The sequence below is a fragment of the Erithacus rubecula genome (assembly GCF_903797595.1).
Source record: "Erithacus rubecula genome assembly, chromosome: 22".
NCBI lineage: Eukaryota > Metazoa > Chordata > Aves > Passeriformes > Muscicapidae > Erithacus > Erithacus rubecula.
Genome location: NC_136674.1, coordinates 10,021,498 through 10,047,850, shown reverse-complemented (window position 1 = coordinate 10,047,850; position 26,353 = coordinate 10,021,498). Strand labels below are relative to the sequence as shown.

General features: G+C 62.9%; 1 protein-coding gene across 2 annotated transcripts; it reads left to right on the top strand.

The window, feature by feature from the left end:
* The first annotated feature begins 359 nt into the window (after positions 1–359).
* ELN (elastin) lies at positions 360–25,564 on the top strand. Of its 2 annotated transcripts, none has more exons than XM_079324765.1 (42): positions 360–532; positions 6,388–6,441; positions 6,888–6,914; positions 7,094–7,126; positions 8,462–8,506; positions 9,053–9,145; positions 9,478–9,537; positions 9,636–9,701; positions 9,783–9,830; positions 10,776–10,847; positions 11,043–11,069; positions 11,275–11,346; positions 13,878–13,904; positions 14,314–14,379; positions 14,642–14,686; positions 14,832–14,912; positions 15,003–15,062; positions 15,761–15,865; positions 15,949–15,990; positions 16,562–16,699; positions 16,783–16,824; positions 18,111–18,248; positions 18,332–18,373; positions 19,630–19,767; positions 19,851–19,892; positions 20,464–20,601; positions 20,685–20,726; positions 20,959–21,084; positions 21,166–21,222; positions 21,381–21,515; positions 21,601–21,648; positions 22,332–22,454; positions 22,645–22,698; positions 22,848–22,982; positions 23,148–23,195; positions 23,541–23,582; positions 23,803–23,841; positions 24,272–24,298; positions 24,700–24,741; positions 24,925–24,951; positions 25,044–25,094; positions 25,209–25,564. In XM_079324765.1, the coding sequence occupies exons 1-42, from the start codon at positions 454–456 to the stop codon at positions 25,256–25,258; spliced, it is 2,826 nt and encodes a 941-aa protein (XP_079180891.1). In that variant the 5' UTR covers positions 360–453; the 3' UTR covers positions 25,259–25,564. The 2 variants fall into 2 exon arrangements, with proteins under 2 accessions (XP_079180891.1, XP_079180890.1); XM_079324764.1 differs by having other exon boundaries at positions 14,829–14,912.
* Positions 25,565–26,353: the final 789 nt, after the last annotated feature.

The window sequence follows — 26,353 nt, the reverse complement described above, 5'->3', positions numbered from 1 at the left end:
ACCCCCGGTGTCACCCGGGATGAAAGACTACTCAGGTGCCAGTCGCGACACACAGACCCATCACCCGCGGTACTCATGCCGGTGGGCGCAGCCCCCCCGTCCTCCCCCACCGCCTGCCTTGGCAGCTCCCCTGCTCTTCCAGCTTTTTTGGCAGAGACGCGCAGTCTTGGAGAGAGCAGCGACGGAAAAAAAAATAAAAGAAATAAAAAAATTTAAAAAAAGGGTATAGGAAAAAAACCCTCCCCGAGCGGCCAGCCCAATCGGCGGGAGAGGCTCGTGTGTGTTTGGCCTTTCCTCATGACGTAGTGTCCTGTGCCTCTCCCCCTCCCCTCACTCCTTTTCCCCTCCCTCCTCACCCCCCTCCCCTTTCCCTCGCATCATTGGAAGCAACAATTAAGCAGCTCTGGGATAAAACACACAGCCCGCAGGAGCACGGGGGCATTGCTTCAAGAGATGGCAAGGCAGGCAGCTGCACCCCTCCTCCCCGGAGTCCTCCTCCTCCTCTCCATCCTCCCGGCTACTCAGCAAGGAGGTAAGGAACGAAAGGCTCTTTCCCCTACCCCGGCCAGCGCTTCGCTCCGGTCCTGCGGGGACCCTCCGCGGGCACCGGGGCTGCGACACCCCCATCCTCCTGGCACCCCCTCGGCTGTCTCTCAGCTGCCCCTCGGCTGGCCCGACTGCCTGGCCCCGAGCAGAGACGTCATCCACCTTGCCCTGCCTTGGGGACATCCCCGAGGGTGGGTGGGCAGGCCCCCGGGTGCCACCTCCGCCGAGGGCTCTTTTCTCCCCAAAGAGAGGGGTGTTTTGTGCCGTGCCCGGGTGGGACGGGATGTCACCGAAGGTGGTGACGCGGGGAAGTCGGTAACGGCACCTCTGCACCAAGCACTTGTCAGGGGCAGGCTGCGAGAGGTGTCCTGGTGAGAGGCTTGGGGACCGAGAGGCTTGGAGGCACGAAAGGCTCAGGAACACGCAGGCAGGACACCAGCGGTGGCCATCAAACTCCCATGGGACCTAGAAGTGCGAGGGGCAGGGGGGAGGTGGCAGCTGCCACGGCGGTGCGATGGCAGCGGGAGCTGGGGGCGGTGGGTGGGTGGCAGCATCCCGCAGTCCCTGTGTGCGAGCTGCCGCTCAGTGTGTGGCCGCCACAGCCCCGGGGCTGCTGCAGCTGCAGAGCGGCCCGACCCACCCGAACCGCAGGCTGTGGGTGCCGGGGGGCCCTCACACCGCCCTCATCGCCCTCGTGCCACCAGCGGCGGGTCCCTGTCCCAGCGCGGTCCCAGGGCTGTGTGACAGCCCAGCCCAGGCGCTCGCAGGTGCGGCACACGAGGCCGGGGCGGAGAGGTGACAGCCAGCGCAGGGGTCTGTGTCCCAGCCGTGTGACACAGCCCGGCCAGCACAGCCGGTGCCCCTGCCTCGGGGCCAGACTGGGAGCTGAGCTCCCACCCAAGCGGAGGGAACAGCTGAGCACGGATTCAGAACCCCCACTGCAGTGGCCAAACGGGGCAGAGTGCTTTAGGAGGCGACAGCACCACCAGGGAGAGGACAGTCACCTCCGAAGAGCCGGGTGGTTGTGCCGAGCAGAGTGTGCTGTGGGCAGAGCCACCATCGGCCACGGGGTCGGTGCCGGGGCTGTCGTGCGGGGCTTGTTGGACAGAAAGGATTGGGGACCGGAGGAGAGGGGCAGGATACCATGGGCAGTGCCAGGGCTGGGTGGGCACCAGGGCAGCCACAGGCTGGGCCACCTATCACCAAGGGCATAGCCGTCAGCAACTCAATCTACCCATGGCCAGCAGCTCACAGGACCCTGTCCCCGGGCTGGCTTGTCCTGGCTGTGCAGGCAGTGGGAAGTCGAGCTGCTGTCGGTGCCTAATCCTGCTCAGGATGCTGGATGGGCTGTGCTCAGTCTCGGGCCATCTCCATCTCTGGCAGTGAGAGAGATGTGGCTTGCTGATCCAGGCTGGATTTGTTCTTATCCTTCAAGCCATGGCCAGCTGAGACAGTCTCTGGAGGACTTCGGACCCTGAGTGAGACCCTGCAGCAGTTCCTGAGCAGTTCAGGACTGTTGGCCCCGCTCCAGGCCCTGGCTCAGTCCCCAGAGGTGTTTGCTGGTTTGGGAAGCACCTCACAGAGGAGGTGAGCTGACCCTGGAGATAGTCCCAGTGCTGACAGGAGACAGGAGAAGGTTGTGCCATGGAGGACTGGGCATGTCTGCAGCCTGGTGTCTCAGCCCTGCTCCTGGCACACCAGACCCTGGGGATGGAGCTGGCACAGAGGCACAGTGAGGTGAGGGGGGTCCCAGGTTGCTGGAGACGGTCAGACTCCAGCACTGACTGCCAATGCAGCTTCAAATCAACCCAGCAGGAGAGGAAACCCTGAGACATCGCAGGGTTGAGGGGTTCATAGCCAGAGTGTCACCTCAGAGAAGTGCCAAGGAGCTGAGCTGGCAGCACTCAGGAAACCCCCAGCAGCAGGTCAAGATCAGCCCCTGGGGATCTGGCCGTGGGGAGCAGAGCTGTGCTGGCACTGTGGGGACCTGCACAGCCAGACACAGGGCACTGCAGGAAAGGGGAAGGTGCTGTGATTCCCTGAAGGTGCCAAGTACAGCCTGTCCCAGCATCTGGAGCAGGGCATCAGTCCCTCAGTGCTTCCTGTGTGGAGCACAGGGGATCCCCCTGGCAGTGACACCCCCAGGAGGGACAAGAGGGACCCCAAGGAGGTCCCAGCCCTGCAAGTTCTGGGCCCACAGGGAGTAGCTGGGGTGGTGCAGAGGGGCAGGCACTGGGTGTGCCAGCACCCAGCCCGGGGCTGTGGGGACCCTCTGAGGACACCCAGGGTCCCCAGAGTGGGGCTGGGATGGCATCTCCCCTTCCCAGCTGGAGCCTGGCCTGCCAGGGCTGCCCCCTCCCCTCACAACTGGCAGGGTGCAGCTCGTCTGCCAGCGCTGGGAGATGAAAGCTGGAGCTTCAGGGGGGCTGGAGAGGAGCCAGGCCCCCGCTCCCCCCAGCTGCTACCAGCGAGCTCAGCCCGGGATGCAGCACAGCTTCAAAGTCGCTTGGAGACTGAATGTTTCCATAACTTTCTCCCAAGAAAAAGAAAACAGCGGAATGAGGGAAGAGGGGAAATGGTGGTTTTGCACTGAGGCTCCTCCGGGAGCCGGTGCCTGTGGGCAGAGAGGGGCTGAGGTATGAGGTGTCCTGTGGTGGATTCTCCATCCTGCTCTTGGTCTCAAAACCTGTGCAACAGAGAAATCCTCTGCATTTCTGGCTTGTGAAGAGAGCTGCAAGCAGTGGTGCAGATAGAAATGGTGCAGCTGATCCAAACGGAATTGGAAGCAGCTCTGGCAGTGAAACAGCATAGATATCCACACCTGTGGATGGAGCTGGGGGGAAAAACCTCACATTCCCATAAACATGGAGACTCCACACCAGATCCTGAGCACCTCCATGGCTCACACCCTGACACAGCTGGGGCTGCATGAGTGGCTCAAATTCTCTGGCCCCTGGGTTGCATCCCTGGGGTGGGATGCAGGCTTGCAGCCAGCTCAGCCCAGGAGACAGGCTGGGAGCCCAGGAAAATCCCCTTCCCAGGGTCCTGGCAGCCTCAGAGCAGAGGCAGCACAGAGCTCCTTCAGCTCTGGGAAGCTGCTGACTCAGTCTCCCCTTCCCTGATGTGCCAAGGGAATTAGTGGAGAGGACAAATGGGAGCACACAGACCCCAAACTGGGCTGGGGACTGCTGGCCGAGGCTGGGCAAGGACAGAGATGGCCAGAGAGTGATGGCCAGAGCCCACTGTGGTCACGGTGTCACCAATGTGTGGGCTGTCACCAACACCTGTGCTCGGTGGTGCTGCCAGGAGGAGGGACTGGAGATGCTGGGGGGATCTGGAGAGACTCCCCAGCAGTGCCTGCACCAGGGAACAGCCCTGAGCTGGGCTCTGGGGGAGCAGCTTGTGAAGGAGTGTCCAGGGCAGTGCAGGTCCAGCCGTGCCTGGCAGCAGAGCTGGGCAGGAAGAGCTCCTGAGGGAAAGGTTTGTCTGCTTGGCACCACCATCCAGCCACCCATCGCATTGCCTCTGGGCCATCCCATCTCCTGCCAGGCCTTGCTAACCTGCCCTCTGCCCACTCCTGATCTGGGCAAGGAACAGCAGATAGACCACCACAGCCTCTGTAACCCTCCCAAAAGTGTCCAGGCACAGAGCCCTGTCTCTGGGATGGTGTCTGGGAAGGGGGCAGTGACAGTGTCACCACAGTGGGACCCCAGTGCCCCAGGAGGGTGGTGATGATAATAAAGGGCTGAGTTTGGCAGCTGTGGCTGTGGGCAGGTGACACCTGGACATTTCTGTGGTCCCCACACTGCAGGGATGCTGTGAGAAATCCTTGTCCCAGCTTCCCTGGGGATCTCCATCAGGCAGCACAGGCACAGGGTGACAGATGGGTAAGGAAGGTCAGCCCTGGTCCCCCACTGTCACCCCAGCCCCAGGGACCTTGCCTGGTTTTGGAGGGCTGAGGCTGGGCAGTAAGATGGGGGCTGAGCACACTCTCTGGGGTGGGGACAGTCCCTGGCTGTCCCCCGGGGGTCCCTGGCCGTGCCAGCACTGGCTCCCAGAGGCTGGGACCGGGAACTGGCGGGTGCTTGGAGTTTGTTTGGAAACAAGGCAGGAGTTGGAGCTGTGTTTATCCAGCCTGGGGGCGGGTGTGTGGGCGAGGAATGTGCCGGGAAAATGAGCCGTTCTGTCACCCCCCCGGCAGGGAAAAGGTGCCGCTCTGGAACCCCCCGGCCGGGAAAAGGAGCCGCTCTGGAACCCCCCGGCCGGGAAAAGGAGCTGCTCTGGAACCCCCCGGCCGGGCCGGGCTGGGCTGTGCCAGGGGGCTGAGCACATGTCCCCTCCTATCCAAGGCACACTGGCAGAACCTCGGGAGGGGATATGGGGGGCACAGACTCCGGGGCTGTGTGATGAGTCTGGCATGGTTCCTCCCCCTGCATGTTGCATCCCCAGGGGTATCCTGTGCTGCTGAGTGTGCCAACCTGTCCTGTGCATGCACAGCCCCACACCCCTGTCACACACGGGTGTCCTGACACCCTGGGACATCCCAGTGTGGGGCCGGGCATCTCTGCCAGGTGCCCAGGGGGAAGGGACAGGTGAGCAGGGCTCAGGGGACATCCTCACCCCTGTCATTGGTGGGGCACAGTGTGGGGGCACAGACACCCCCCAGTTTGCCCCACATCTGTGATGGAGATGTGCAGCACAATGTGCTCTATTGTGGTGTGCCAGCCCTGCCACCTGCCAGCCCTGCCACCTGCCTGTCCCCCTGGGCTCTGGCACTGCCCTGCCCAGCCCCTGGGCAGTGCCCAGCCCGTGGTGGTGCTGCAAGGGCTGTGCCACTGCATGCTGCCACCTCCTGGGTCCCTGGGGAGGCCACTGCATGTTCCCAGGTCCCAGCCACAGGGTCTCCAGTGCCCGTGCCCCCTGGCTACTGACTGCACCTTCCCACAGGGACTGTGGCCACTACAGCCCCCCCACACCTTCCTGGCAGCCCCCCTGCCCTGCAAACTCCACCACAAACCCTCTCTGTCAGAAGAGAAGCTTCCCTCTGCACTGCAGTCCCTTTGTGTCCCCAGTCTAGCTGTCCCCAGCCCACCCATGGCCGTGGTGGAGCTGGGAGGCCAGCCAGAGGTGGCAGCCTGGTGGCCTGTAGAAGACATGTCTCTGCCAGCATCCAAACCAGCCAAAAAACCTTGGCCAATAAACCTTGTGGCCTCTGAGCACAAGCTGAGATGCCCTGGAGAGCGCTGGCACCTGGTTGGTGACCCCAGTGTCACACACACAGGCAGAAGGACACAGGGGGGTTCCATGGGCCTCAGCAGTGTACCCCCCCAGTCTGTCACCCCAGTCCCACAGGCCTGAGCTGGCTCTTCCCATTGGCACCTCAGCAGACAGGACACATCCAAGCATCCTTGGGGCAGCTCCAGAGGATGCTCAGGCATGGCTGGGACCAGCAGGGACTGTGGGCATCAGCTGGGACAGTGCCATCCCCCAGAGCCACACAAGGCTGGAGGTACTGGAGACAGCCCTGGCTGTGGAGTGGGGCAGGAGCCGGGAAGCAGAGCTGGACTGCAGCCAGCCCCACATCCCCCCCTCCCTCCCTTGCAGGGTTGGGTCCTGCTGACTCCTGCACCCAGGTGCCATACCTGGGTCCCAGCTGGGACCTTCAAGCCCTGTCACCACTGCCACCGTGGGCAAACAGGGATGCAAGGAAAGGCAGGCACCTGCCATCGAGTTCCACTTCCCACATCCTCCACAGGAAGCAGCAGGGGAACCAGGAGCAGCCCCCCAGCCCCATGCCTTGGACCTCTGGGTGGATTTTAACAAGGATCTCTTCTCTTGCAGGGGTTCCTGGTGCTATCCCAGGAGGGGGAGTCCCAGGAGGAGGCTTTTTCCCAGGTAAGGGGGTCCAGACACCATTGGGAGGGGACATCACCCTGTCTGCAAGGATGGGCAGGTGCCTGGGGGGTCTCTGAGTGCCTTTGAGACACCATGGAAGGCTGGGGACCTGCTAGCCAGGATCAGGTGACATGGGGACACCCTGTCTGGCTGCTCAGCATGAACTCAGCATCAGCCCCACGGTTGGGGCACGACTGGGTGGCAGTGCCAGGCTTAGCCAGGGGCACCTAGCCCAGGGCTGGCACCTATGCCCTGCCCAGCCCTGGCCACAGGAGACACTCAGAGGTCACAGCCTGTCCCCAGGGCTTCAGCCAAAATCCTAGGGACATTCCAGGGAGGGATGGCCCATCCTCTGACACCCGTGGGACCCTCCCCACCTCCTCAGGGACCCCTGGGAGCAGCTGAGTGCTCCCAGAGCAGTGCTCAGACTGTGCCCTTGCTCACAGGTGCTGGAATTGGAGGTTTGGGAGCAGGTGAGTGCTGGTACCCCCTGCCAGGCTGGGCTGGGGAGAGGGGCAGGGTGCCCAGTGATCTGCCTTGTTTGGGCAGGGGTTCTGCCAGGAGGCTGGCCCTGTCCCCCGTGTCCCCCTGCCGGGGAATGCTCGGAGGGAGGATGACTCTGACCCCTCTCCCTGCGCTCGCTCTCCCCTAGGACTCGGGGCTGCAGGAAAACCTCCCAAACCAGGTAAGAAGCCTTTCCCTGGCTCTCAGCACCTCCAGGCATGCCAGTGGCCAGGACATTTCACAGCCACTGCTGCCCTCACGCTGCTCCCCCATGGCCAAGGGGGGCCCCTCGAGCCAAGGCATACCCAGCCCTGCCCTGCCACACTAATCCTGCTAGAGCCTCTGGGAGCCTCCCACCCGCTTCGGCGCTGCCCCCAGCCCCCCAGCCGGGGGTGCTTGCTGCCTGTAAAGCTGCGCCAGAGCTGCGGGAGGAGATGTAAAGCCGGGAGCCGGCGTCCCGGGGGGAAGCTGGCAGCGCCTCCACCTGCCTGCCATCGGTGCCAAGCAGCTTTTGCAGAGGCTCCTGCAGCCCACGCTGGGCTTTGCCTGGCCTAAGAATGGTGGGGAGAGGGGACATCACCAGGAGAGAGGGGAGATGCTGGCAGGAGGATGCGCAGCTGGAGAAGGCACAGCTGGAGCCTGGGACAGCAGGGACTGAACGTGCAACATCTGGGGCCAAGGGAAATCATGGAATCGTAGAATGGCCTGAGTTGCAAGGACCTTAAAGCTCATCCAGTTCCACCCCCTGCCATGGGCAGGGACACCTTCCACTGTCTTAGGCTGCTGCAAGCCCCGTCCAACCTGGCCTTGGACACTTCCAGGGATGGGGCAGCCACAGCTGCTCTGGGCACTCTGTGCCAGGACCTCCCCACCTCCAGAGCAGAGAATTTCCTCCTAACATTGAGTCTAAATCTCTCCTTTTTTGGTTCAAACCACTCCCTCTTGTCCTGGCATTCTCTGCACGATGCCTGGTGAACCCCATACAGAAATGCTGCTTCATGTCCCCAGATGCTGCCAGGGGTCCCTGCCGTGCCCAGGGACCGACAGCCCCCCGAAGCAGCCGGGCTGCGCAGAGGGAGCTGCAGCCCGAGGCGGGGCCCAGCAGCCTCCGTTTGCTCAGATTTCAGCTCGTGGAAAGAAAAACAAGGCCCTTTATTCGGCCTAATTAAAACCAAACGCGGGGCGGCTGCGAAAGCCCCGCCGGAGCGGTGGCCGCGCCCGGAGCCAGCGGCTCCGGAATTTGCGCCTGGAGGGAGCGAGGGCTGATGAGCCCCAGATGTTGGAAGGCAGCGCTGGCCGGAGACCCAGGGACTCATTCCTCAGCCATAAACATTTTGGTTCCGTCCCCCTGTGGCCTGGCAGGGTGGGGGGTGGGTGAGGCAGAAGAGATGGGACGGAGGACCCAAGGACATTTGTCACCCGTCCCTGTGCCTGTCCCTGGGCTGTTCTCCCATCCCCCACTCCTCTGTCTCTCTGGGCCTGGCCACCACCCCCCTCACCCCACTTCTCTTTCTAGGGGTCGGAGGACTTGGGGGACTTGGCCCCCTTGGCCTGCAGCCAGGTGAGCACTGACCACTGTCCACCCCTGCTCCAGGCCATCCCTGGGGCGATGTCCCCAGAGATCCACCTTGGGGTCATCCCCTGTCTCCATCTCCACAGCCCTCCAGAGTGTGCTGGATGGGTCCCATCCGGGCTGGGTGCCCTTCCCAGACCTGAGGGGCTGCAGCCCTGATGTGCCCCAGCATGGTGACATCAGCCACAGTAGGGTGACCCCAGAGGACAGGAGGTTCCTGGGGTCCCCGCAGGGCTGGCAGCAGAGGGACAGTGCCTCTGCAGCTGGTCAGCCAGTGGCTCCAGGGGTGTCAGCACCCACTGCAGGGCTGTCAGGTGTCGTGTGTGCCAGGTGGGATGTGGATGGGAGCACGAATTTGGGGGACGCAGGACAGGGCAGTCAGTGCCTGCTAACGCCGCCTTGCCCAGCCTAATGCCAGCCCTGGCACTGCCACGCAGCCCCCCCAGCTCACCGCCCCCGTGCCCACCGCGAGGGCAGGAGCCCCTGTTGGCAGCTGTTTTTTCGGGGTGCTGATGCCGGTTGTTCTCCCTACAGGTGCTGCGGGTCTGTTCCCTGGAGCTGCCTTCCCTGGGGGCGCGTTCCCGGGAGCCGCCTCGGCCGCGGCGCTCAAGGCTGCTGCAAAAGCTGGTGAGTGCTTGTGGGGGGTTTGGGCAAAGCGGCCCGGGGCTCGGGCAGCCCCCAGGGACTCGGGGCCAGGGCAGCTTTCCCCTGGAACCGGGGCTACAGGCAGGAGCTGATGCTCCCACTGAGCTCCCCAGTGACTCGGAGGGACCCAGGCGCGGGGGAATTGGCCAAACCTGAGCCCCCAGGAGCAGAGAGCACCCCTGGGACCGCCTCAGGGTGTCCCCTTCACCCCCAAGGGCCATCCTGAGTTTGTCCCTTCTCCGGGTCCGTTCCGGCCAGCCGCAGCCCGGCGGCGGCAGCTCCCCCTGGTACACTCCTCTTCCCAATGCCCCCAGGTGCTGGCATTGGAGGCGTGGGTGGAATTGGTGGTCCTGGTGGCCTCGGGGTCTCCACAGGTAGGAAACACTCCTCGCTCCCAGCAGAGCCGAGGCTGGGGCAGAGCTGTCCCCGGCGCGGGCAGGAGCGGGGGCTCAGGGGTCTGTGCTGCCCGCAGGTGCCGTGGTACCGGGCGCGGTGCAGCCCGGCCTGGGCGCGGCAGGGAAACCCCCTAAAATACCAGGTAGGTGACGGCCCCGGCGTCGGGGCCGGGGCGGGGAGCGACTCCATCCGGCCCCTCATCTTCCATTTCTTTTGCCTGCAGGTGCTGGGATTCCTGGAGCTTTCCCGGGCGGCGTGCTCCCCGGTGCAGGTGAGCTGTGGGTGCCCTCCCCACCGGCAGCACTCCAACCTCCGAGGGGGTCCCCACCCTGCCAGCAGCACCCCAGTGCCGAGGGGGTCCCTACCCCTCTGTCAGCACCCCAACCAGCCTCCCAAGTGGTCCCTGCCCAGTGCCAGCAGCCCCCGTGGGGGGAGCACCCTGTCCTGCTGCCCGCCTGCCTCCCGCTGCTCCCTGCAGCTTCCAAACCCCTTGGCTGAGGTCACAGTGACATTTCCACCGTGCCAAAGGCATGGGGGGACCCGGCACCTCCATCCCGTGCCAAGCTTGGTGGGAGCAGTCAGCATCAGCACTGGGAGAGGAGCTGGCACAGCCACCAGGGCTGGCGGCGTGGGAAGGAGGGGGAGGAGGTGGCGGGAGAGAGGAATTCCTCAGTGCAAAGTAATTTGGAGGAGGAAAACTTGTGAAAACAAGATGTTTCGACACTGTCCGAAGTGTGTTGCTGGTCAGGAATGTCTTTTCCATGTCTGAAAAAGCTTGAGCTATAATGAAAGACATTTGTAAGAGGGGAAAAAGAATCCCAAACCAAAAGGAAAGTCAAAACCCAAAATTCCAACCCAAAGGACCACAAGGCCCTAACACTGCTACCCCTGGAGGGCTGGAGCCCCATCTGGCCCCAGGCCACTGAGCCTCACCAGGGCAGAGAGCACTGGCCAGGCCGGGCTGGGGCTTTGCTGTCACCAGCAAGACTCTTCTGGAGTGCTGTGTTCCCTGCAGGCTCTGTTCCACAGGCAGCTCCAGGCCTGCAGCAAGCCCCTCCTGGCAGCTGGAGGTACAGGCAGCTGGCACAGGGTGGTCCCAGCAAGCCCCGGAGGATGAGGGTGCCATGGGTGACAGGGGTTTGGGAGCTGGGTATGGGGGTGTTGGGTACCACTAACATCCTGAGGCCCCAGCTCACCCCTCTGGTCTGTGCTCCAGGTGTTCGCTTCCCTGGTGTGGGGGTGCTGCCTGGAGTCCCCACTGGAGCTGGAGTCAAGCCTAAAGCCCCAGGTAGGTCTCCTCAATCCCCTTGGAACACTGGGGTGGGTTCAGAGCTGGCTCCAGCCTGGCTCTTAAGCCCATCCTTTGAGATCACAGCCCTACATGGCACTTAGCAGGCCAACCTACAGCTGAATTCACTCAGGTTAATTGGGGCCTCCAGGAGCAGCCCAGGACTCACATAGGTGTCTTTGTGTTTCCTTTTAGGAGTTGGAGCCTTTGGAGGAATCCCTGGTGAGTGTCCCATCTCTCTTGCCTGTCCTTCTCTTCCTTCCCAAGCCTTCTCCTCACAGCCGTGGTATCCCCACACCAGAAGATGCCTCAGGGCTCCCCAAGCCACCCACTATCCTCTGTCAGGTGCCCTGGGGCACTCCCCTCATCCAGGACTGGTGGCAGCCATGGCGCGGGCTCCAGGTGAGAGTCTGCTGTTGGTTTGCAGGACTGGGAGGTTTTGGAGGTCAGCAGCCCGGTGTCCCTCTGGGGTATCCCATCAAAGCTCCTAAGCTCCCAGGTAAGCTCCACGGCCAGCAGAGTGGCTTCACTGCGGTGCAGGATCCCCAGCAGTGTCAGGACAAGGACCCGCCGTCCCCTGGGGCTGAGGCATGGTGCCCGCTGGTCCTCCAGACCTGGCAGTGCCAGTGCTGGCCCTGGAACAGCAGGACAGAGCCAGGAGCTCTGCTGTGCTCTGCCTGTGGCAGCCCCATGGGCAGCTGAGGGGTGATGTCCGTGGTCTTGCCCCTGGCTCATGTGGACAGTGCTGTGCCTCTCCCCAGCTGTTGTAAGGTAGGAAGGGTCACGTTCTGGGGACATGCTCAGGCCACCCTGGGATGTCCCTGCCAGCTCCTGCTGGCACAAGGCACAGCCTGTGCAGGGACAGTCTGATTTCTCTGGCTCCTGGGGTTGGGCTGGGCATTCACCTGGGCCAGGTGTACTGGCTCAAGGAGCTGTAGCTGAGCTCACCTGAGGGCTCCAGGCAGGTGTCCCTCCCCACTGCCCACCTGGATGGTGCTCAGCTCCAGCCCAGGTCGGCCTAGGGGAGCTCAGCACCCCTTTCCCAGCCCAGGCTGCTCTGCACACATTCCTCTCCCAGCCCTGTGCCAGGTGCCAGCTCTTCCTGTGCCCGGCCAGCTGTGCCCACGGAGGGACAGTGGCAGATTCTGTGCCCTTCAGGGGCCATGCTTCCACCTGACTGCTCCCCAGTGCGTCCTGAGAAGGGTGGCAGCCACATCCAGGCAGGGCCCCCATCCCTGGGGTGCTGCGGAGTGCATTGGGGATCCACAGGCATTTCTCCATTAACCCAAACAAGTTGCTGGGGGCAGGAGAGCATCGGTGAGAGGAGCCCCCAGGCAGCACATCCCAGTCCAGCTCCAGTCCCAGCAGCTCTGCTGGCTTCCCCCCAGCAGGGTTCATGTCCCCAACAGCAGCAGGGATCCCTGGTCTGCTCCTGTTTCCTGCAGTGGAGCAGAGTTATCATCCTTCAGAAACTTAGCCCTGCTGCTGGCAGACCCTGTCTGGGTCCCAGCCCCAGGACAGGGACCAGGACAGTGAGGATGTCTCCAGACCTTCCTGGGATGCTGGTTTGTCACCTCTAAGGGCTTGGGGTTGGCAGTGCAAGGACAGACTGTGCTGCTGCTGTGGAGACTTCTGTCTTGATGCTGCAGGTGCATCTGGGGCTGCCACAGGTGGGGTGTCCCCTGCACTGTCCCAGTTGCACTAGGTGCAGGTTGAGAGGGGATGAGGGGACACTGGGACAAATAACATTTTAAGTGGAAAATTGCCTCTTTAGATGAGTTGCTCCTGTGCTGTCCCCACTCAGGAGGTGATCCTGGCCCTGGTGTCCACCTTGCTGGAGGTTCAGTCTGAAGCTGTGGCTGTTCCATTGATGCTGTAGGGACGGGGTGTCCAGCTGTGCTTGGGTTGCATCAGTCTGTGCAAAGCCCTTCCAATGTGTGCATCAGCTTGAGCCCCCCTGGCTGCATGGGTGACATTCCTGTGGGCACAGCCCCAGGGCAGGGGCTGCCTTCCCATCCAGCTGGGGATGGTAGAGAGCTGGGTTTCGACCCACCAAAACCCTTGGAGACCCAAGGTTTGGACTTCAGGCCCTTGGAGTCACCTCCATGTGTGTCACCCTTTCCCAGCTTTAGGGTTAGCAAGGTGCTGATAAGGTGGCCCTGGTTGGGCAAGGGTGGCCCTCAAGGTGGAGGACACCTGGCACAGCTCAGTGTGAGCCTCTGCCCACCAGCACCACTGTGCTGCCGTGGGACACCATGGGATAGCCTGGCAGGATGGAGGGAAACCTTGTCCCCACATGTTGGCTGCTGGGATGGTGTCTAGTGCCTGAGGAGACGCTGTGCCATGAGTAATTCCATCCTGGCTGCAGGCAGCCACATCCCTGCCCACGGCACCCCCACCCTGCGTGCAGCTCGAGGTGTCCCCCCAGGAATGTGGCAGCCCGTGGTGTTGGGCTGTGCCAGCAGTGATGGGAGCTGAGCTGCTGGCTGCCCAGCCCGGGTCCCCTCTGAGCCAGGGCATCCCCATTCCGAGTGCTGCGCTCCAGCTCTTTCGCAAGGAGACATTTTCCTGGCCACGATGTTCCAACTCATAATCCCTCCCCACCCCTTTCACACCGACCTCCTAACGAGGTCACGTTTCAGCCGAGGCTCCCAAGCCCTGATTCCAATTAAAATCTTTCCTTGGGAGCTGGCCGGGGTGCAGCCAGCTGGGTACAGCTCTTGCCTTGGGGCTCCCGCGGGACCCCTTGCTGGAGCAGGGTCATGGGAGGCTCCTGCAGAACCAGCTTCAGGCGCCACAGCCCTCAGCCAGGGCTCCGAGGGGGCGGCTGCTTTCAAGGTGAGGGAGAACAGCATCTCCTGGCCCAGCTCCACCGCGGGGATTTGTATCCCGGAGGATTCACTGTCACAATGGATGGAGCCCCTGGGCTGGAGCTGCACAGCCCTGGCAGAGTGGGGCCATGCCGCGGGGCAGAGGGGACAGGGCCAGCAGCAACCAGGTGTTAACCCCCCCTTCTCTTCTTGTCCCCAGGTGGTTATGGACTGCCCTACACCAATGGTAAGCTGCCCCATGGTGAGTGCTTGTGTCCTTAGTCCTCGTGGCTCCACTGGCTGCCACCATGACCTCGTGGCCACCGACCCTCGGGGTGGTGTGAGGGATATCCTGCTCCCAGAGCGGGCTGGTCCCTTGGGGACCTCGTGCCTTGCCTTTGGTGGCTGTGGACCAGCCTGGCAACTCAACTTTCCCGGCATCCCTGGGAGCTGTTAATCGACAGGATAAGTCCTGAGCCACTCCAGCTCCAGCCAGGGATGTTTGAACGGGATCTCAAGTGGGGAGGAGCTGGCTTTGGCATCCCTCTGCATCCTCTGGCGCCAGGGGGAGGAGATCCAAGGGAGATGCTCCGTCTGTCTCCTTGTCCTTCCCCTGGCCGGTGCCTGACCTGGCCCTGCCGCTGTGTTGATTGCAGGCCTCCGGCCGGGCGGGATAGGAGCCGGCCTCCTGGCAGGAAAGGCAGGATACCCCACCGGGACAGGTACTCCGCAGCCCCAGGGTGGGGACAGGCGCGGGCACGGCAGGGGGCCACGCACCCTGTCACCTTGCTGGCCCCTGGACGAGGGTTGGGCCTTGTCTGGGGACTGCAGGGACAGTCCCTCCAGAGGGGAGCAGCACGTCCCACGGGGGAGGGGGACAGCTGCTGGCAAGAGTGCCGGGTCCCCAGTGTGCCGGTGGGGTGGAGGAGCTGAGGTGGGAATGGTCTCAGCACCTCAGCGGCTCAGTGCCCGTGTCCTCCGCAGGGGTCGGAGCACAGGCGGCAGCAGCGAAGGCAGCAGCGAAACTCGGTGAGTCGCCCTTTGTGGCACAAATACCACAACCTCCCCAGCAGGGAGCTGCTTCCTCCCCTCCCTCCCTCCCTGCCAGCCCCGGGAATGCTGGCTGTGTCCCCGTGTCCCCGCACCACGCTGACCGCGCTGTCCCCCGCTGCAGGAGCCGGTGTCTTGCCCGGCGTTGGCGGCATCCCGGGAGTCGCACCCGGTGTCGGCGTGGGCGGTGTCCCAGGAGTTGGAGGTGAGGCAATCAGAGGGCTCTGCCCTGGGGCTTGGGGAGGGTCTCCTTCCCTTATCCCGCATCCCTGACTCTCTCCCGCTGTCCCGGCAGTCGGAGGACCGGCAGCGGCGGCAGCAGCGGCGAAGGCAGCGGCAAAGGCAGGAGCTTTTGGTGAGTTCCTGCTGCCTCGGACAGATCTCGGCACAGGGAAGAGCCGTGCATCCGTGCCAGGGGCTGTGTGGCTCCACAGCTGCCCCAGCAGCCCCTATCCCATCCTCTGGGTACTCTCCCTGCCCCCTGTCTCGGCTGCAGCAGCTTTTCCAGCAGTGATGAAGGGCTGATAGGCCCCTCGGGATGCAGCAGCCTGGCACAGGGCAGAGCATGCCCATCACACATGGTCTGTCCATGAGATGTGGGTTTGCTGTGCCAGGTGCCAGTGAAGTCGCCAGGGATGTGGTGTCTGTGCTGAGCTGTCCTTCCCTAGTGAGGGATGCTCCTGGTGATGCAGATCTCTGCTGCACCCCTCCTTGGCTGTTCCGTGGGGGAAAAGCAAGGAGCAAACCACACATTGGAGCATTCAGAGAAAACATGCCAATCCTGGGACAGCTGGGATGTACAGCCACAACCTTGGGGGACCTTGGGAGTCCTTGGCCACCATGCTTGGTGACCAGGCACGTGATAGGTGTAGGGAGCTGGGAATCAAATTCCCAGGACCATCCCAGGTTCCCTGACCAGCTGCTTTAGGATGAGTGAGGAGCCCACCACAAAGCAGGTGCCCAAGAGACTCCTGTGATCCTGGAACAGATCATGTCCCCACCAGTGGCAGAGTGGGATGTGTGAAGGTGTCTGGCAACTCTGCTTCCCTGCAGGTCCAGGGGCAGTGCCCGGAGTCGGAGGTGTGCCTGGCTTGGTCCCTGGTGTCGGAGGTGTCCCAGGGGCAGTGCCCGGCGTCGGAGGCGTCCCCGGGGTGGCAGGTGACTGTTCCAGGAGCCCTGTCCCCATGGCCCAGCTCCGTGGGGCCGTGGTGGCTGAGGGTCCGTGTCTCCCTTGTCCCCAGGGGTGCCGTCGGCAGCAGCAGCAGCAAAGGCAGCTAAGTACGGTACGTGCAGCCCCCGGGAGCCCTGCCCGCCCTGCCCACCCTGGTGCACGGGGTGCCAGCACGGGGTGTCCCCTGGGGTCACTCCTGATGGGGAATGGGGAACACTCAGCCCAGCTCCTGGCTGCTCCCACCTGGGCCTGGCTCCATCCCCAGGGCAGAACCTTCTCCCTCTCCAGGGGTTCCTCTGGCTGCTCTGTGGAAGTGAACAATGAGCACCAACTGATGGCTTTGGATTTAACTGAATTCTAGGATCTTGTACACAGTTCATTTTCCACCAGCTGATCTGTTGCAGGATTTGGTGTTTAAGGGCTCAGTGCTGCTGCCATTAGGGAAGGGATTCCTGACAGAGGGGCCCCTGCCCAGGGTCACCATCCTCCAAAAACTGTCTGGGGTTCAGAAGCGTATCCAACTGGGTCTAGCAATCCCTGCCCTGCCCTGCTGGGGTCTCTCCTGGATGAGGCCATGGAAGCTCTGCTCTCCAGGGCACAATGAGGACACAGAGCCATGGCAGGTCCCAGCTCTGAGCTCTTGCCTCAGCCAGCTCTGACTTGTCCCCTCGTGTCCCCGGCAGGTGCCGGCGTTCCCGGTGTCGGTGTGGGCGGCGTCCCCGGCCTCGTGCCCGGAGTCGGAGGTGTGCCTGGCTTGGTCCCTGGTGTCGGAGGTGTCCCAGGGGCAGTGCCCGGCGTCGGAGGCGTCCCCGGGGTGGCAGGTGACTGTTCCAGGAGCCCTGTCCCCATGGCCCAGCTCCGTGGGGCTGTGGTGGCTGAGGGTCCATGTCTCCCTTGTCCCCAGGGGTGCCGTCGGCAGCAGCAGCAGCAAAGGCAGCTAAGTACGGTACGTGCAGCCCCCGGGAGCCCTGCCTGCCCTGCCCACCCTGGTGCACGGGGTGCCAGCACGGGGTGTCCCCTGGGGTCACTCCTGATGGGGAATGGGGAACACTCAGCCCAGCTCCTGGCTGCTCCCACCTGGGCCTGGCTCCATCTCCAGGGCAGAACCTTCTCCCTCTCCAGGGGTTCCTCTGGCTGCTCTGTGGAAGTGAAAAATGAGCCCAGATTTATGGCTTTGGATTTTACTGAATTTCTGGGTTTAGAGCAAATCTGTTTTCCAGCATCAGATGTGACACAAGATCTGGTGCTCAAGGGCTCAGTGCTGCTGCTCTTAGGGCAGGGTTTCCTGGCTTTGCACCCCCTGCCCAAGGTCACCATTCTCTTCAATCTGTTGGGATTATTAGGATGGTGGGATCCATCAGGTATAAACCACCCCAATGGAGCTCCAGTGGGGCCAGGATTCATGGATCAGCAGCAGGGTAGTATGGAGCTTGGGCCCAGGGAGGAGGTAGAAATGGCCCTGAGGTTTCACTCAGCATTGGGGTTCCATATTCTTCTACAACTTAGAGCCAGCACTTAGGTCGGTAGGTGTCAGGACCTTTTTTTTTTTCCCTGTTATTGTGGAGCCCTGGGAATCTCAATGTGGAGCCTTGGGATTCCCCACGAGGAGCCATGGTCAATGGCAACTCAGCATTGAGGGTTAAACCACTGATGCCCATCATCTATACTGTGCAGGAAAAAATCCTTCCACAGACCCAGGGAAAGATGGGATTCAGGAGGGAACTCACCAGTGGGTACTCTGTGATGAGGTGCCTCTGCCTAGCAGAGTGCCATGAGGACAAAGCCCTCTGACACTCAGCCCTTGCAGAAGTGACCTAATGCTTATCTGTGTGGCACTAATGAGTGCCAGCAGGTGCAGGCTGTCAGTGCCCTGGGCAGCTCCACTGTCTGCCCAGTGCCCAGGCTCCCAGCCCTTGCAGACACCTGCTGGGGAGATCCAGCCACTTCTCCTCCATGACATGTCTGCCTGCAAGGCCTGATGTCCCAATGGCATGGAGCACCTTGGGCCCCTGTGAGGATGAGGATGGTTGTGCTCCCTGTGCTGGTGACTGCCTGGCAATCGCTGGGGGAGTCAGGGGGCTGATTCCTGCCCTGCCCCACTGGTGCCTCTCCTGGATGAGGCCATGGATGCTCTGCTCTCCAGGGCACAATGAGGACACAGAGCCATGGCAGGTCCCAGCTCTGAGCTCTTGCCTCAGCCAGCTCTGACTTGTCCCCTCGTGTCCCCGGCAGGCGCCGGCGTTCCCGGTGTCGGTGTGGGCGGCGTCCCCGGCCTCGTGCCCGGAGTCGGAGGTGTGCCTGGCTTGGTCCCTGGTGTCGGAGGTGTCCCAGGGGCAGTGCCCGGCGTCGGAGGCGTCCCCGGGGTGGCAGGTGACTGTTCCAGGAGCCCTGTCCCCATGGCCCAGCTCCGTGGGGCCGTGGTGGCTGAGGGTCCGTGTCTCCCTTGTCCCCAGGGGTGCCGTCGGCAGCAGCAGCAGCAAAGGCAGCTAAGTACGGTACGTGCAGCCCCCGGGAGCCCTGCCCGCCCTGCCCACCCTGGTGCACGGGGTGCCAGCACGGGGTGTCCCCTGGGATCACTCCTGATGGGGAATGGGGAACACTCAGCTCAGCTCCTGGCTGCTCCCACCTGGGCCTGGCTCCATCTCCAGGGCAGAACCTTCTCCCTCTCCAGGGGTTCTCGCGGCTGCTCTGTGGAAGTGAAAAATGAGCCCAGATTTATGGCTTTGCATTTAACTGAATTCCTGGGTTTAGTGCCAAATCTGTTTTCCAGCAGCAGATGTGAGACAAGATCTGGTGTCCAAGGGTTCATGGCTGCTGCCATTAGGGGAAGGACTCCTGACAGAGTGGCCCCTGTCCAGGGTCACCACCCTTCAAAGTTTGGATTGTTGGGATGGTGGGATCCATCAGCTATAACCACCTGAATAGAGCTAAGTGGAGATGAGGAACATGATCAAACAGCAGGGACACCTTGAGCTTGGGCCCAGGGAGGAGTGCAGAACTGGCCCTGAGGTTCCATGCAGGACTGGCTTCCATGTGCTTCTCCAAAAGGGAGAGCCAGCCGTTGGTACCAGGACAGGTCCCATGGACCTGCTCTTGCATGGTAACTGTAGAGCCTTGGGAGTCCCCAGGAGGAGACAGTGGCTGCTCTCCTTTGAGGGAAAAACCACTGGTGCCCACCTCTTGTTACTGTGCAGAAAACATCCCTCCACAGGCCCAGGGAAGGATGGGATTCAGGAGGGAACTCACCAGTGGGTGCTCTGAGATGAGGTGCCTCTGCCTAGCAGAGTGCCATGAGGACAAAGCCCTCTGACACTCAGCCCTTGCAGAAGTGACCTAATGCTTATCTGTGTGGCACTAATGAGTGCCAGCAGGTGCAGGCTGTCAGTGCCCTGGGCAGCTCCACTGTCTGCCCAGTGCCCAGGCTCCCAGCCCTTGCAGACACCTGCTGGGGAGACCCAGCCACTTCTCCTCCATGACATGTCTGCCTGCAAGGCCTGATGTCCCAATGGCATGGAGCACCTTGGGCCCCTGTGAGGATGAGGATGGTTGTACTCCCTGTGCTGGTGACTGCCTGGCAATCGCTGGGGGAGTCAGGGGGCTGATTCCTGCCCTGCCCCACTGGTGCCTCTCCTGGATGAGGCCATGGATGCTCTGCTCTCCAGGGCACAATGAGGACACAGAGCCATGGCAGGTCCCAGCTCTGAGCTCTTGCCTCAGCCAGCTCTGACTTGTCCCCTCGTGTCCCCGGCAGGCGCCGGCGTTCCCGGTGTCGGTGTGGGCGGCGTCCCCGGCCTCGTGCCCGGAGTCGGAGGTGTGCCTGGCTTGGTCCCTGGTGTCGGAGGTGTCCCAGGGGCAGTGCCCGGCGTCGGAGGCGTCCCCGGGGTGGCAGGTGACTGTTCCAGCAGCCCTGTCCCCATGGCCCAGCTCCGTGGGGCCGTGGTGGCTGAGGGTCCGTGTCTCCCTTGTCCCCAGGGGTGCCGTCGGCAGCAGCAGCAGCAAAGGCAGCTAAGTACGGTACGTGCAGCCCCCGGGAGCCCTGCCTGCCCTGCCCACCCTGGCACACGAGGGTGCCAGCACGGGGTGTCCCCTGGGGTCACTCCTGATGGGGAATGGAGAACACTCAGCTCAGCTCCTGGCTGCTCCCACCTGGGCCTGGCTCCATCTCCAGGGCAGAACCTTCTCCCTCTCCAGGGGTTCTCCTGGCTGCTCCGTGGAATTGAACAATGAGCACCAACTGATGGCTTTAACTGAATTCTAGGATCTTCTACCCATTCTATTTTCCACCAGCTGATCTGTTGCAGGATTTGGTGCTCAAGGTCTCAGTGCTGCTGCTCTTAGGGCAGGGATTCCTGGCATTGTGCCCCCTGCCCAGGGTCACCATCCTCCAAAAACTGTCTGGGGTTCAGAATCATATCCAACTGGGTCTAGCAATCCCTGCCCTGCCCTGCCCCACTGGTGCCTCTCCTGGATGAGGCCATGGATGCTCTGCTCTCCAGGGCACAATGAGGACACAGAGCCATGGCAGGTCCCAGCTCTGAGCTCTTGCCTCAGCCAGCTCTGACTTGTCCCCTCGTGTCCCCGGCAGGCGCCGGCGTTCCCGGTGTCGGTGTGGGCGGCGTCCCCGGCCTCGTGCCCGGAGTCGGAGGTGTGCCTGGCTTGGTCCCTGGTGTCGGAGGTGTCCCAGGGGCAGTGCCCGGCGTCGGAGGCGTCCCCGGGGTGGCAGGTGACTGTTCCAGCAGCCCTGTCCCCATGGCCCAGCTCCATGGGGCTGTGGTGGCTGAAGGTCCGTGTCTCCCTTGTCCCCAGGGGTGCCGTCGGCAGCAGCAGCAGCAAAGGCAGCTAAGTACGGTACGTGCTGTGCGGGACCCAGCCTCATGACCCTGCAAAACCTGGTGGGATCCTGTAATGCACACATCGATCTAGCACGACACAGATCTTATCCCTCTCCTGCCCTGCTCATGTCTCTCCTGGAAGTGGCTGTGGATGTTCCACTCCAGGCCACAATGATGAGACAGAAGAGGCCCAACCTTTCAGCTGTAGCTGCATCAAGATCTGACTTTTCCTTTCTCACTCCCTGCAGGAGCTGGCGTTCCTGGCATCGCTGGCGTTCCTGGTGTTCCTGGCGTTCCTGGAGTTCCCGGTGTCCCTGGTGTCCCAGGCGTTCCTGGCGTGCCTGGTGTTCCTGGAGCTGTGCCCGGTGTTGGAGGTGAGCAGATGGGCTGTCACCAGCTGCTGTGGGGATGCTGGTCTTGGCAGTGCCTTGACTGTGTCCCTTGTGTCCCTGCAGTGGGTGGCCCAGCAGCAGCAGCCGCTGCCAAGGCTGCGGCGAAAGCAGCAGCAATCGGTGAGTCCCCACTGTCTCCACCATCACCACCACTGTCCCAGGGAGGGAGGAGGTGTGCTGGCACACAGGAGAGGAGGGGACACCCGGTGCTGTGGAGGTCAGTGGGATTCCTGCTGTGGAGTCTGCCCCCTTGGGCACATCCCTGATCCTCTCTGCAGGTGCAGGACGTGTGCCCGGCATTGGCGTGCCCGGTGTTGGCGTGCCCGGCGTTGGCATTCCTGGAGTGGGTGTGCCTGGAGTGGGTGTGCCTGGAGTGGGTGTGCCTGGTCTGGTGCCTGGGGTCGGTGTTCCAGGTGAGATGGTGCCCAAGGGATGCTCAGATATCCCCAGCAGTGCTTGCTGAACGTGCTCCTGACCCTCTCACTCCCTGTCCCTCAGGAGGTCCGGCAGCCGCTGCCAAAGCAGCCGCCAAAGCAGCCAAGTACGGTAAGCTGGCATCTCTGGGTTATGTCCTGTCTCCTGCTCATCCCCACTCCAGGCTGCTCCCCTGTCAGGGCTGAGGCCCAGCAGTGCCTGGGGTCCCTGGGGTGAGGGATGAGCTCCCTGAAGGGCTGAATGTGGGATGAGGTTCTGGCTGTGTCAGGGCTGCTCTCCAGAGAGGTGAGCCCCGGTGAGCGTTCGAGTTCACCATCCACACCCCGTTCTGCCCACCCACCCACACCATCACCACCTCAGTGTCCATCTGTCCCCTTCTCTGTCCATCCTCTGTACCTCCTCCATTCATCTGTTCTGTCACTCCACATCCATCCACATATCTATTCTTTCATCCCTTCAACCATTAGTGCATCTTGTCATCCCTCCATTCATCCATCCCACCATCCATTTGACCATGCATTCACACTCATTCATCTCACCACCCCTCCATCCGTCCATCTCGCCATGCCACCATCCATGTGTCCATCTCAGCATCCATCCATTCATCCATCTTGCCATCCATCCAACCATTCATCCATCCTACCATCATTTCAACTACTTCTCATCCAGCCACATATCTATCTCCTAATCCATCCACCCACCCCCTCCCCTAGCCTGCCATGCCTTCTCATCCAACTCCCTCTATCATGTTTCCTCCTGAGCTGAAGCCCCAGTCCTTCTCTTTCTCCTTACAGGAGCAGGTGGCCTGGCTCCTGGCGTGGGTGGCCTGGCTCCTGGAGTAGGTGGCCTGGCTCCTGGAGTAGGTGGCCTGGCTCCTGGAGTAGGTGGCCTAGTTCCTGGTGTTGGAGGTGTCCCAGGTGAGGAGGAAAGTGAGGGTGGGGGCAGCCTGGCTGGTATGGGGGCAGTTCTGGGGACAGGACAAGCTTGAGGAGAATCTCAGCGGTGTCCCCTGGGGGGATGCAGACAAGCCCTGGGGGATGGGCTCTGCCCAGGTTTGCTGCGAGGCCTCCCCAGGTCACTGACCCCCCCCTTGCTGTCTCTGCCCAGGTGTTGGAGGTCCAGCAGCAGCAGCCAAGGCAGCGGCCAAGGCAGCCAAATTTGGTGAGTCAGCCTGGGGAGCCCCTCAGTCTCCCTGCCAGCCCTGGTGTGGCACTGCCCAGTGCAGAGTATGCTGGTGGGCACCCAGTCCTGGCACGTCATCCCATGTGAGCATGGGGATCACACCTGCTGCCTCACCTCTCTCTCTGCAGGTGCTGGGGTTGGAGGGGTGCCAGGTGTGGTGCCTGGCGTGGGCGGAGTGCCCGGAGTGACACCTGGCGTTGGTGGCGTGCCCGGTTTGGTGCCAGGGGTGGGAGTACCTGGAACTGGCATCCTTCCTGGGGCAGGTACGTGCTTTGCCCCATCCTGCTTGGGGACAGTGGTGGCTGGGAGTGCTAAAAGCCGCCAAGCCACATGAAGGAGTGGCAGGGAGGGGTGCGGGTGGTGGCACATGAGCGTGATGTGGGGGTGAGTGTCCTGTCCTGACCGTGGTGTCCTCACTCACTTTGCAGGCATCCCCCAAGTAGGGGTGCAGCCTGGTGCTAAACCTCCCAAATTCGGTACGTACCTCTGCCCCAGGGCCACCTCAGACTGTTCCTGGGCCATCAGGGTGCTGACCTCTTTTCCTGTACCCTGCATGCCCACTGTGCCCTGATGGCCCAGGCGTGGTTATCACCCACGGGTGCAAAGGGCCACCTGTACTCCCTGCCCTAGCCTCACTGGGGACAGTTTTCCCCTTCATGTGTCATACAGGGGCTGAAGCTCCTCTGGGTGCTGTGAGATGGGTGCTGGGGACTCCCAGCATGTGTGCCAGGGCCACCCCAGCAGGTTGGGCAGTGGCTGGGAGTCTCCAAGCTGGGGGTCCAGCTGGGGGGGGACAGGTGTTAATGGTGTCTCTCTGGCAGGTGTTCCTGGGGTTGGAGTCCCAGGGGTTGGTGGCCTCCCAGGTAAGTGCTGGCAGGAGCTGAGCCCAGGCAGGGGGATGTGCAGGCAGGGGGATGCTTACCCAGAGGGGTGGAGCAGGGGCGATGGTCCTTCATAGCAAGGCTGCCCAAGGAAGGACGGGCACACTGGGACTGGGTGTGGGGCAGGTCAGACACTGCCCTGCTGTCTGTCCCTGCCCTGCTGTCTGTCCCTGCTGCTGCTCACCCAGGCTACCCCTTGCAGGTGGCCTCGGTATCGGTGGGCTCGGAGTTGGTGGCCTCGGTGAGTGATGCTGGTCCCAGTGTGGGGCTCCCAGGGCTGGCTGCAGGGAGCAGCAGCAGTGTGCTGGCAGAGCAATGAAAAGGAAAGGGAGTCTGTGGGTCACTTCTGTCCCCTCCCGGTCTCACAGTACAATCCCATCCTGCACTGCCACCGTGCCTTGTGCCCCGTCCTGTTTGCCACCTGCCCTGTTCCCAGGGGTGATCTGAAGGGATTGCCATTGATGAGCAGGGACTGAGGGCCATAGCACCAGCCTTGCCCATGCCATGTACTGTACCATGTCCCCAACGTGTGGAGATGCAGGTCCCTTCTGGAACCCTCCACGCTCCTCCTGAAGGGTCTGGGACCCTCCTGAAGGGCTGTGCCCCTGGGGCAGTGAGTCCGGGCAGGGGCTGCACTGGTGCTCCCTCTGACATAGAACTCTTGTATCCAGGAGCTGCTGGGAAACCTCCCAAGCCAGGTAAGGGACAGCCAGAGGGGCTGGAGGAGTGACTCCAGCCCCTGTCCCCATCCACATTCCATGGCTGTGCTCACGCTCCCCACCCTCACTGGGGCTCACCCACCTGCAGGTTTTGGTGCTGGGGGGCTGCAGCCAGGTGAGTGCTGCAGTTTGGGGCTGGCACGGCAGTGTGTCCCCTACCCTGCCACACTCGTCCCCGCTTGCTGTCCCCACGCTGCTGCCATTCGCTGCTGGGCACGCGGCTGCCTGGGAGAGCTCTGGGAAGCCAGAGGGTGGGGACGGCGGCTTTTGCATCAGCTCCTGTCTCTGGAGTAAGCCAGGGTGTCGCCAGTCACGTTAGGATGGCACTGCTGTCACCACCGGCTGTCACTGGCTGTCACTGGCTGTTGCTTTTTCCCCAGGGGTTGGAGGTCCCGGCTTCGGCGTATCACCGATCTTTCCAGGTACCAGCCCTGCCCCAGCTCGGCAGCTCAGCGCACCCCCGGGGGCTGTGTCGGTGCCTGGCGGCTCACGGGGACACGGCCACGGGCCGAGGAGGGACCCGGGGGGCTGGGCTCAGCCGGGGGGGTGCGGGGCAGAGAAATGGGGGTGCTCCGTGCGTGCTGAGGGTTTCGCTCTCCTTTCAGGTGGGGTCGGCGGCCTGGGATTTGGTGGTGAGTATCATCTTCCCCGCGGGACGTTTCGGGGTGTGGGGTGCGTGTCCCCGCGAGGGTCCCGCTAACGCCGCTCTGCCGTACCGCTGCAGGGAAGCCCCCCAAGCCCTACGGAGGAGCCCTGGGTGCCCTGGGCTTTAGAGGTGAGCGCGGCTCCGGCCTGCCCCGCCCCGCCCCGCCCTGCCCTCCCTGCCCCGTCCCCCGAGCATCCCCGGCGGGCTGCGGGGCAGGGAGCGCTCATCCCGCATCCCCCGCAGGCGGCGCGGGCTGCGCGGCAGGGAAGTACTGCGGGAGGAAGCGGAAGTAACGCTCCGTCACCCATCACCTCATGAACTTTGGTGCTACTGCATGGTCCAGAATGTAAATCCGAAGCAAAGCTGAGACACCCCCTCCTCAAGCCCCCGGAGGAACCTCGCGTTCCCCGGCAGCGTCCGCCCCCCCCCGCCCCTCGGTCCCGGCAGGGAGCGCGGAATAAACTGCGGGGAGCAGCCGTCCCCCTTGGTGCTATCGCTCTCTGCGGGATTTGGGGGGGGCCTGGGCTGTCGCGCCCCTCCCCAGCCCCAGAGCTGACCGCCGGGGGGGCACAGGTTGAGGGGTACCCCACATTGGAGGAAGGGAGAGAGGGAGGGAGGGAGGGAAGGGGGTGCCGGCGGCGGGGGCTCTGCGGGGAGGGATGCTCCCGTCAGCCTGGCCCCCACCGCGGTCCCCGCGGCTCCCCCGGTTTGGGGGGGCCGCGGGCAGGAGGGGCTCGGTCCCTTCGTGTTGCTCACTTTGCTATAACTGGGTCGGACGCCCTCTACGGAGGGACTCGCTTCTGACAGACTAATAAAGGACAAGTTTTTAAAGGATTCTGGCTCCAGCCTGTGTCCCATGTCCCTGACCCCTCCCTGTGGCGGTGGCAATGATGCAGGGATTCACCCCAGCTCGTGGCACTGCACAAGCTGGAAACGTGCTGGGTCCTTGCTTCAGGGATGTCGCTTGTCTCACTGCATGGTCACAGCCCTGGAACACACGGGAGGGGTGGGGGTCAGCCTAGGGTCCCAGGGGTTGCCCGTACATTTTCCCACAGTGACAACCCAGAGTCCCACGGCCTTCAGTCTGTGCGCTGGTCTGAAGTGTCCAGGACATTTCTGCCCTGTCTTAGTGTGACAGCCTGGGGACCCGGGAAAAGGTCTCTGCTCTGGCTCACAGTAGGGGACTGGGGGTGCAGGAAAATGTCCGTGCCTTGTGCCCCGGTGACAGCTTGAGGACCAACAGGGCTGTGCCTGCCCTTGGTGACAGCCCGAGGGGTGACATCTAATTGCTGTTCCATGGTGACAGTGCAGGGAATGAAGGGGACGTGCATTCCCTCTCCCGCAGTCACAAGCCTGGGATCCAGGATGAGGTCCATGCCCGTTGCCAT

What these genes read in the sequence shown, in the direction of transcription:
- ELN (XM_079324764.1), top strand. Translation starts at nt 454, where the DNA reads ATGGCAAGGCAGGCAGCTGCACCCCTCCTCCCCGGAGTCCTCCTCCTC. An exon ending in AGTCAAGCCTAAAGCCCCAG is followed by an intron (nt 10,848 to 11,042) that starts GTAGGTCTCCTC and finishes GTTTCCTTTTAG; the next exon opens with GAGTTGGAGCCTTTGGAGGA. An exon ending in AGGCGTCCCCGGGGTGGCAG is followed by an intron (nt 18,249 to 18,331) that starts GTGACTGTTCCA and finishes CCTTGTCCCCAG; the next exon opens with GGGTGCCGTCGGCAGCAGCA.